Source organism: Lissotriton vulgaris, chromosome 9 (genome assembly GCF_964263255.1).
Source record: "Lissotriton vulgaris chromosome 9, aLisVul1.2, whole genome shotgun sequence".
NCBI classification, from domain to species: domain Eukaryota; kingdom Metazoa; phylum Chordata; class Amphibia; order Caudata; family Salamandridae; genus Lissotriton; species Lissotriton vulgaris.
The window spans coordinates 1,220,269,520-1,220,280,292 of NC_141697.1; the positions used below are offsets into that span (position 1 = coordinate 1,220,269,520).

The following is a 10,773-nucleotide window of genomic DNA, read 5'->3' on the forward strand; positions in this document are numbered from 1 at the left end:
GAAACACACATTATTTATTTATTATGCAATTTGTATCGCGCAAACTAAACCCGAAGGTGTCAAGGCGCCTATCAAAAACAGATCAGAAAGTTTGCAGAGCACCACTACAGGTATGCGCGTGTAAAGAGGTGGGTCTTTAAAGCAGATCTAAAGGCTTGTAGAGTGGGGCAGGACCTTACTTCCAGAGGGAGAGCATTCCACCATTTTGGGGCCAGATTGGAGAAGGCCTTGCCTCCCCATCTCGTCTTCCTGACACGAGGCACAGAAAGAAGAAGTTTGTGAGGAACGAAGATTCCTGCCGGGGTTCTACTGAGAGAGGATAGATCCAATGCCCGTAGGGCTGGTTTTAGCTAAGGCTTTGTACACCATACACATGGATTTAAAGAGGATACGATCCCCGACGGGAAGCCAGTGGAGCTGCTTCCGGGCATCGGTGGCAGAGGCACGTTTGGGTAAGTCGAGAACAAATCTCGCTGCCGCGTTCTGGACCACCTGCAAGCGCTGTAGCTGACTCTTATTCAGTCCAGCATACAGCGCATTGCAATAGTCCAGACGGGAGCCCAGAAGTGCGACGGCCAGTTGCTTTCTTGCCTGAAGGGACAGATAGTGCCTGATTTTTCCTAGTATATGGATGATCCCCCAACAGGTCGATACAGTCCTGTTGACCTGTTGGCACATACTAAGGGTGGGATCGATCATAACCCCCAGGTTTTTTGCTGAGGAGGTAGGATCGGGGCAGGCACCCAGTGAGTTCGGCCACCACTCAGCAGACCAGATCTCTTCCTTTCCTCCAAATACCATCACCTCCGTCTTCTCCCCATTCAGTTTCAATGAATTGTGAATCATCCATTGGCCGACTGCCTCCATACAAGATCTAAAATTGGCGGCAGTCGACGTAACTGACTGGGGGAGAGAGAGACGAGGATCTGGGTGTCATCCGCGTAGGAGACTACCTCCATCCCGAAAGATCTAAGAAGTCTGGCAAGGGGGGGTCACATAAATGTTAAAAAGGGTAGGACTAAGCACTGACCCTTGAGGGACCCCACATTGCACAGACAGGGATGGAGATAGGAACGGGCCCAGCATCACCCTTTGCTCTCTGTGATCGAGAAAAGAGGAAAGGAGTCCCAGGGCCGACCCCCGAACCCCAATCTCCCTCAGTCGAGATGTTAACACAGAGGGAGATAGGGTGTCGAAGGCAGCTGTGAGATCTAAAAAGATCAGGAGGGAGGTCTGTCCCTCATCAACCAGTGTGCGGATGTTATCGAGCACTATGGTGAGGGCAGACTCGGTGCTATGTTCCCTCCTGAATCCATGCTGGGAAAGATCCAAACAGCCCGAGCTCTCCACGAAAGCAGCCAGATGTTTATTAAGATGGGCTTCTAACATCTTCGCGGGAGCCGGGAGCAGTGAGATGGGGCGAAAGTTTTTTAGTACCCCAGGGTCCAGAGAGGGCTTCTTGAGCAGAGGTTTTACCACAGCATTTTTCCACTGCTGGGGAAAAATGCCCTCCTTCATCGCCCTATTCATGATGTCAACCAGTGGGGGAAGGAGGGATTCTCTGCACTGCTTAAGGATCTTTAGCGGACAGACATCTAGCGGAGAGCCAGATTTAGTTTTGTTAAGCAGGATCTCAAGATCCTGACAAGAGAGAGGAGGAAAGGATTCTAGATCCTGAAGTCGAGACGGTTCAGCATCATCAGGCTCCAGGAGAGCGGGCACCGAAGGCACAGCGGTAGAGGATCTTTGAGCCTCCAGGGCAATGTAAATGTCCGCAATTTTGGACTGAAAGAAGGAAGCTATCTTGTTGCACAGTTCCTGAGAGGCAAGCACCGGGTCTGGGATCTGGAGAGAGGTAAGAGAGTCAACGATCCTGAAAAGCTCTCTAGGAGACGAAAGTGAGGAAGTGAGGGCCGTGAAGTATTCTTGCTTGGTCTTAATCACTTCCAATTTGTAGTTTTTAAGCAGGACCTTATGAGCTTCTCTATCCTTAGGGGCCCAGCTAGAGTGCCATAGGCGTTCCTGTCTCCTTACTTCCTGTCTACGAAGCCTTAGTTGTTCTGAGAACCAGGGAGCTGAGGGTCTTTTCCTGGCTGAATAGCAAGACCTAGCTGGAGCCAGTTCATCCAGGGCCTCCGAGATGGTCTTTTCATATTTAAGGACCGCTGAAGAGGCGTCCGTCTCATGAGTAGTGGACAAGCTAGATGTCCATGGATGGAAAGAATCTTCCCTGATGTTTTTGAAGTTCCTTCGCACTTCCATAGTACTCGGGACCCTTCTAACAGAGTCCTGAGTCAGATGGGTCATATTAAAGGGAACGGCCAGATGGTCCGACCAAGAAAGATGGAAAGGGTTGGTGACTGTCAGCCTTTGATCATTCGAAAAGATTCCATCGAGCGTGTGCCCCGCTCGGTGGGTGGGGCCATTCACCAGTTGGGTGAGTCCACAGGCTGACATTACTTCCAGTAAGGAAATAGTGTCATGGGCCTCCAGCAACTCTAGGTGAAAATTGAAGTCACCTAGAATAGTGAGATTTTGTCGGCCGAAATAGGGTTCCAGGACCTGCATCAGTTTCAGCCCAAAACCTGCTCCAGGGCCGGTAGATCAGAATCCCATTGAACGCGGGATTGGAAGAGTCAGACAGGGAAAAATATAAAACTTGGAACACATCCTTAGGGTCAGAGAGAGGTATAGTGTGGCAATGGAACCTGTCCTGATACAGAATAGCCAGGCCACCACCAACACGGCCTATTCTGTCCTGTCGTGTTAAGCAGTAGGCCTCAGGGACCGCTTCTACAAGATCAGGGCCTGAAGAGTCTTTAGCCCAGGTCTCGGTGATAAAAACCCAAGATGGTTTCCTATCTAAAACGAGCTCCTTAAAGACAATGTTGTCCTTAATGAGCGAGCGAGCGTTAAGGAGAAGGCAGTTTTCGCACTGCCCTTTGAGTGACGGAGGAGGACATGACTCCGGAAAAGTGGGGGAGAAGGATAGTTTAGGATCCTCCGCATCTATCTGAAAGCAAGCACAACCAAGAAGTGTTGGAAAGTCTTTAGGGATGTGCCGATGGAAGCAGGGGGCAGGTGTGGGTTTGAGCCATAGTACATCCTGTAGAGAATATTTAAAGGAGTGGGAGCCTACCTTATCCTGACCAGTGGTCCAGCCCGTCCTCAGCGCAGACGGGCGCAGACGGGCTGGACTCTGGCGTGACTCCGGCGATCACGCTGCGCGCACACGCTGCGCGTGATCGTGCTCGGTTTAAGTAGAGCTCTAGCCAGTCCTCCTGACTGCTAGAGCGCGGGAGTGTCCTGCGTATCCTGCACCCACCCAAGATGGCGCTCACCAAATCGTGAGCGCGAGGGACCGGGTCGCCAAAGTAGCGGTGGGGAACCAATTTAGTGTGCAAGTGTGCGCGCGGGGAGTTAAAACCAGGGTAAAACGATCAAAAATAATATTTAAAATAAATGACAAAAAGCGGGATTTTTAAAATTCTAAAGTAGTCAGCACACGAGCCTAGCAGAGTAAGTGCTCGCCAAACAGGAAGAGCCTTCCTCCTACCTACCACACAGGCAAGAACATAACGAGAGTGGGTGGGGGAAGAGAAGCATGCTGGTGAGCGAAAAGCACATGGGCGAGACATAGCAACGTCGGGGTGGGGTGAAGCACACAAAGAAGAAAGCTGGAAACCACATGCACTCTCATGGAGTGCATAGCCAAAAGGAACAAGCATTGGCAAAGCCAATAGGTCTCGCCTATTGGCTTAGGCAATATGTTTTAGCCATGTTGTTCAGCAGGGCTTACGGTATAAGGGTAGAGCAGGGTAGAACAGAGCAGAGCATAGCGGGTAGAGTGAGATACATTGCAGTGGGATTTAATTGAGACAGAAGGGATTCAAGTGAGGTACAGTAGAGTGGTTTGGGGTAGACTGGGGTGTGTGGGTTGTAGTAGAGTTGTGTGGGGTGGGGTAGATTGGAGTGGAGAGATTAGGATGGGGTAGATACTGGAGTGGGGGTGGAGTGTGGGTAGAGTGGAGTGAGATACATTGGGTAGGGTGAAGTTAGATAGATTGGAATATGGAGTAGGGTACACTTGAGTGGAATAGGTGGTAGACTGATAGACTGAAGTGAGGTAGGAAAGGTTGGGGTTTTGGCACCATCCCCAAACATGAAAGCCATTAGGTTTCATCTATGGCAGAGCTATTGGTTTTGGCAATAACGGGACAGTAAAGAAAAAAAATTTAAATCCATGAAGCCAAAATCGCTGGCCCCTTCATGGTCCTCTTTTTCCTCCCATCTGTCAGGATAGGGGAGAATACATAGAGACTGGAATGAGAATAAAACGGAGACAGGAGGCGGAAGGGAAGAAACAGATAGAGGGGACAGGAGTAGGGAGAAGAAACCGGTGTGGGTTGAGGAAGAAGATATAGGGAAAGTGTGGGGAGAATATTTAAAAATGAACTATGACTCAGTCAGCGCTGAGCACATCATAGTGTTTTAAAAAAAAAAAAAAATGTAAACAAGAATTAGCTCTGGAAAACAATTCAAGGAAGCAGTGTAAATACAACCAGGCCGACCACCTGCAACAACTCAGATATGCCTCAGGTAGGTGTTGAGATCAGTCTCCTGCCACAACAGCCTTGTAGTGTTTCATGGAGGTGGATCAAATATGGTAGTGACCAGACATAACGATTCCTACTGGCACATCAGTGCTATCAGTGGCAGATGGCAACAGCAAGCAGGGGCACCAGCAGATAGAGAGGAATTCCGATACTGCATCAGCAACATAGCATTGCTTGAAGCAGTCAGCAAACCAGCAACTTTCACTGCACCAAAGTCAGGAAGCGTGCCCTAGAGATACGGTGTAGATAACAGATGCAAACCTGACCCAGGCAGAGCTGGAAAACAGCAGCCCTGGCATCCATTTCCCCGTCAGATCCAAATTGCACCGTCTGTGTGGAGCCAGAAAGCCTGTCAGTCTCCAGTGCAGTGACTCCTCCCCCAGAAAAACCTTAAACATTGACCCAAACAGTCCATATTGCATCACACAATCAGCTGGGTGTGGGGGGTTTAAAAAAATGGGAAGGTTAAAAGAAGTGCTATAAAGCAGGCAGTGTTGGCCACTTTATAGCACTTTTTTTCTGTACTGAGGGAAAGGGGAGGTTGGGTAGTTGGGGGGGGGGGGGCAAAGAAACTAGGACTAGATGGGAAAAGAAACAGGATGGAGGGCTGGGTGGCAGGGTAGAAGAAATAGGGACAAGGTGGGAAGATATTTTAAAAGCTCAATAATGTGGCCAGCATTGACTTCCGTTTGTTTTTTTCCCTTCTTTTAAAACAAGAAATAATACCTGAATCACAGCGTGAGCAGAGAGACACAAATCAAACAAAACTAATCTGGCCTTGGTTTGTGTGCCACAGAAAGAAAACAAAGTGACGCGTCGCAAGCTTTGCACAATAAGAAGGCAGCAATGAAGAGAGACCATGATACCAACGAACAGCAAGCAGTGGGAGGGTTTCCAAGCACTTTACTGAACACAAGAGTCTTACAAGCACATATGCTACCATATGCAGCATTGGACTAAAAATGGCGAACTATCAACCATCAGCTTTACTTGAGAGAAGGAAAGTTGTTTTGTCAAGGTCTTACTTTAAGATAGAGAAGCCTGGGTTAGAAACAATAAGCTTTTCCTATTCTTTTCAACTGTTTTTTTAGCCGTACTGTGAAAACAACTTTATTGATTACCATGGCTTCTCAAACAAAACACCACAATAAGGGGCTCATTCACTTGATTTCAGACATACATTGTGTGTCATTTATGCTCAAAATTAGCAGGATGGGTTATGACGTCATAACTGTCAAAAGCCACCATAGGCACGTTATTCTGATATGTGGGTAAAAGTCACTTTGGGGTTCATGTGTTACAATCGAGAAGATTTATACTAACCGAGGGCTAAACCTGGGGTGCATCCTAGCACCTCTGATTTTCCTCTAATATATAGAAGACCTCAAAATAGCTTTCAATAAAGTGAACCTGCTGCCCCCCCCCAAAAGGGGATGGTCAGCCTATTTCAATTCTGCAGTATGCTGATGGCAGTGTAATATCAGATCGGACGGCTGTATGTCTCAGAAGTCACTTATACAACTGAGAGCATACTGCTCCATTAATAAGCATACCAGATTAATAAGTTAACCATAAATAAGGAGAAGGCACCAATGCATATAAAAAGGCCGTTTGTATGTGGAAAATGTTAAAATGAAGTATATTTCTGCTTATAAAGAGCTGCCCATGTTTTTTTAACATAGGGGGGGGAGGGGGGGGGGGGAGTCATTTTACACCAGGCCACTCTGAAAGGTTAAGGCCTAAGCCTTCAACTCCTATTTCTGTCTATCTGCCCATTATGCTGTGTGGGTCAACTCCCACCTTAGGGATAATTCACCTAAAGCCTGTGCCAACTTTTATATGGTGTCACTCCATTGCAGGTCAAATCCTCCTGATGTGCCGACTTAGCACAACGCCTTACTTATAGCACTTTGTTTGGGCCATCTGATGCTACAGGCCCACGCACATCTAGAACTTAATTTAGAAAAAGAAGTCTGGTTTCTTGAAGACATCAATATGCTTTCAACCGTGATCTCTCTAAACTTCCATGAAAAACCCAACATATGGTGCGAGATGAACAACTCATGAGCAAATTATGTAAATCCCTGAAAAGTGCATTTTTAGAACATCCTATGTAACTTTCAGTTGGAAGATCTTTGGGATAAGACATTACCACAAACTTAGTTTAAAAAGCGACCAAACAAGTTAGACTAGTTTTTGAAAACAAAGCATGCTTGGATGACATCTGAAATTTATGATCAAACAACCACAGAAATATTTGAATAGCCCCATGTCTCTGGCTGGGAAGTGCAAACATACAAGGATGAATCTGTGCCTACTTCCTTTGTTGGAATTTCTAAAAGGTTGGCATGGTACAAACACTGATCCATACCATCGGCCTCGTTTTTGAAAAGGGATAAACACGCATATTGGGTGCCTCTGCTGAAAATGGCTTAAGAACACAAGTGACTACTGAAATTTAATCTTAATCTTCTTGGCATAACCTAATATAATGAAGCGGCACGCTTCCTGAGTGGCAAAAACCCTCAAATGATATGTAGTTCATTTTTTCCCCAAATGTATGGATTGTGGTGAATGTAAACGTTAATAATGTACTACTGTTTGTTATATTTGTACTGCTAGCACTAATTTAGCTAAGAATACTAACTTCAATTTTAGGCTTATGTTGTAAATCCCTTCATATATTGAGAGTTTTAACATTTTCAACTTTACTTTGTTGAGTGTATACATTTGATCAATCTACTAATATTTAATTTTCTGGACGGTTGGGTATCCCCGAGTAGTGGTCAAGAAACCCCAGAGATTCAAGGACCACAGGTAGAGAATCACCGACATAGATTAAAATAGCACAGTAACCCGGACATGTAGGCTTCAAAATCTAGCTTTCCTTGCTCGAGTTTAGTGAACTACGACTCAATTATAAAACTTCAGCAGATCTTTAACAGAAAGGCGAGTGCCTGAATGTAAATCTGTTTGTCCTCACATGGTCTCTGTTCCACCTGCAAAGCTATAAACAGCAACCTTCAAAATGTAGAGGTGCTAGTGAGACTTCATGAGCACAACATGGGGTGCACTAAATATAGGTTCCACGGTTCAGGGTAGATCACTGATTAACCCATATCTGAAAGCCACATAGGACTGCAATTACCTGATGGATTTCATAACATCACTGAGAACATGTTCTGTGTCAGCCGGATTGGGGGGGGGAACAGAAAAGAAATAGAAGAAAAATCAGAGGACCTCTGCGGACTGCTGCCCTTATACAATACTAGCACAAAGGAACAGAAAACCTAAACTGGGCAATGAGAAAGAAAGCGATAACAGCTTTAACGGGACATGTCACTGTAAATGAGGTGCCAACAAAGATCTCGCTTCACAATAACCTGTATGAAATAAAAAAAATACTATTCTCAATGCCTGAAAAGATGCAAACAACAATGATAGGCGTACCACTAGATTGACCACGTCACCTTCTAACATAGCACCCACAATGGAAAGAACTTTAAACATCCTTGATACAAAAAGCAGGAGGCAGTGAGCTGCCAATTTCCAGCTACTCTGTCCAAGTAGGATTAACATTATTTATAAGTTTTAATATGTATTCTATATTACATCAGTTATGGAGCTAGTGAGATTGTTGCCCGATATCGAAAGTAAAGGGATTTTTTGGTTAGCCACATTCAAATTTGCAGTACTAGGAGGGAAGGGAACCAGCATCACCTTTATTAAGAAAGCCCTTCTTGCGTTCTCAAGACATCCAATTTTTTATGCCATCAGGGTTGAGGTAACCACACTTTGTTCAAATTGTTCCCTATTCTGTGAGATAGCCTTAACTTAGACTGCTGCTGCCAGCTGAACCTACACCTCATATGCCCACGAGCAAATCCTAACTTAATGTCATATTACAATACGTTATGGTGCCTAAACTCTTCTGCTTGGGTTCTTCGATGACAGAAACTATTCAAGTAACACTCTATTCCATGAACAGAGCCTTTTTTTCATGCTCACCCAATTTGGAAAAGATAGTCTATGGATATTTGAAACCCAACTGAAGGAAAAAAAATTTGCTGTTAAACATCAGAACTTAGGCAAAAGTTTGAATGTGCATGTCCTGAGATCAACGCCACTCACATCTTCTGACAATAAATGTCAAGTTCATTCTATTTCAGCTTTACTCTCTTTTTAGCTCAGTAAACAATCTACTTTATTATAGAAATAACCTCATCTAAGTACACAACTCAGAACTGCAATTACAGGAGAGGATTCGCAGAACAAGAACTGCCTAACTACAGCTTCCCTTAAAGATATCAGGGTTTGTGCCAACATAAGTTGGAGCATAGCACCATATTTTTGGGCTCCTGGACATTCTAGAATGCACTTTCTCATAACTATTAGCATTAAATACTACTGGGGTGGCCAACCATCCCACATTTTGTAGATTTGTTCTGCATTTGTGTCTCCTGCCCCAGTCACGAGGCAGGCGAGATGTCCCAATGTCTTGCATAGTGTTTCCTAGACACATTTTACTCACTCAAAGGATGAGCCACTCTCAAAAAACTTTATAGGATGTCAAAGATATAGCTGTCAGGAACCTGGAGCGGGACACTTCAGTATAGCAGGGTTCTTGAAATATGGAGCTTCACGAGCACCTTACCTAGTGCAGTGCAAATCCAGTCAACTGCCAAGAAACAGCCCTGAAAACGTGAATGAAAAACATGCGGAGGCTTTGGCTTCAGAAAATGTGCTTGGTGTGCGTTTATTCCTTAAAACCTAGTACAAAAGAATAGGTACTCACTATTCTGGAGTGTGTTTGGTAATGAGAAATGCAGGTACTCTCCTATTAAAAAGTATTGCACCAGTGCTATGAAGTGCAGGCACTCTGTAGCTGCTCATTTACAGCACTGATTAAGCCTGTTTTAAAGTGCTGACATGTCAAATGCACAGGTCAGTTGCCCAGGATCAAACAAGCCATTGAAGACACCCCTAAAATTAAGGTTGCTTTGAACAAATGCTGCACGAGGACGCACAGGTATTTATTCACAAGTTATTAACCCCACGGGAAATACCGTTATACCAGCCAATGACAACTGATTTGACACCCAGGTTTCCATTAAATGTTTACATCAGTGACTATTAGGTGAAACTTATACCATTCCAACATGGACGCCCTTAAACAACAGACTGGGCTCATCCCAATCCAAGATGGCCGCAATGATTAGGTAATACAACTTCCCATGGGGACTTCCTATTTCTGGCAGGCGTTCCCTTGCGTGACAGCGATGCAGGACCCAAGGCGGCAGAAGCTTGAACAAGCGCGCCCTTCGGCTGTACCTGCAGCACCGCGTCCCGGAGCAGTGCGCTCAGCGCCTCGTTCTTGAGCGTCTCCCGAGCCTTCTGCTCACTCAGCCCGATGGCTGTGAACAGGGACACGCTCTCCGCCGCCATCTTGCAGCCGGCAAAAAAGAAAAGGAAGCTTCAGCCAATCACAAACGATTTACAGTCACTCGCGAAGGGGCGTTCGCGGAAGAAGAGTCTGACCAATCAGGATAAGAGGCTGGAGACTTTGCAGCCTATGAACGGAGCAAGGATTAATTTCGTAGGTGATAAGAGCTTTATTTGAGGCTGTGGTTGAAACGGAGAACGGACTAACCCCACCCTGATGTGTTCTTGTGTGTCTCTTTGGTTGAGTTGCATACATGCCAACATTTTAGGACAGGGACTTGGGAGATTTAAAATATAAATCGGGAGAATGAAAATTCCCCATTGACTTCTATTGTAGCAAATGCAATTTCAGTGAGGAGACAGCTAAAATAAAGCCATTTTTGGCTTGAAAAATCAGTAGTCTCCCGCCTGAATCGGGTTTATTGGCATGTATGGAGTTTTTTTTGTTGTTGCATATTTATATAGCGCAAACTCGACCCGATTGTATTGGAGCACTTTACATGAGCACCCCCTCTTTACATTACACATTCAGACAAGGGGCGATTAAGTGATTTGCCCAGAATCACAAAATGTGGATGTTAGACGGGGACCTGGAAGGCCGGCCGAGGACAAGGGGAGAGGCCTCCGGAGAGGGCCGTCTCCAGCGATCGTACAGACAAGTAACTTCCCCCCCACAGATGGACACCACACAAGGATGAGGTCAACACTCTTTATA

General features: G+C 45.6%; 1 protein-coding gene across 1 annotated transcript in view; it reads right to left on the reverse strand.

The window, feature by feature from the left end:
- The window catches only part of QARS1 (glutaminyl-tRNA synthetase 1), a 242,690-nt gene extending 232,608 nt beyond the window's left edge, over positions 1-10,082 (reverse strand). Inside the window, exon 1 of the mRNA XM_086939337.1 lies at positions 9,948-10,082. Within this exon, the coding sequence (XP_086795463.1) occupies positions 9,948-10,061 (114 nt within the window). The 5' untranslated portion in view covers positions 10,062-10,082. The remainder of the gene's footprint in view (positions 1-9,947) is intronic.
- Positions 10,083-10,773: the final 691 nt, after the last annotated feature.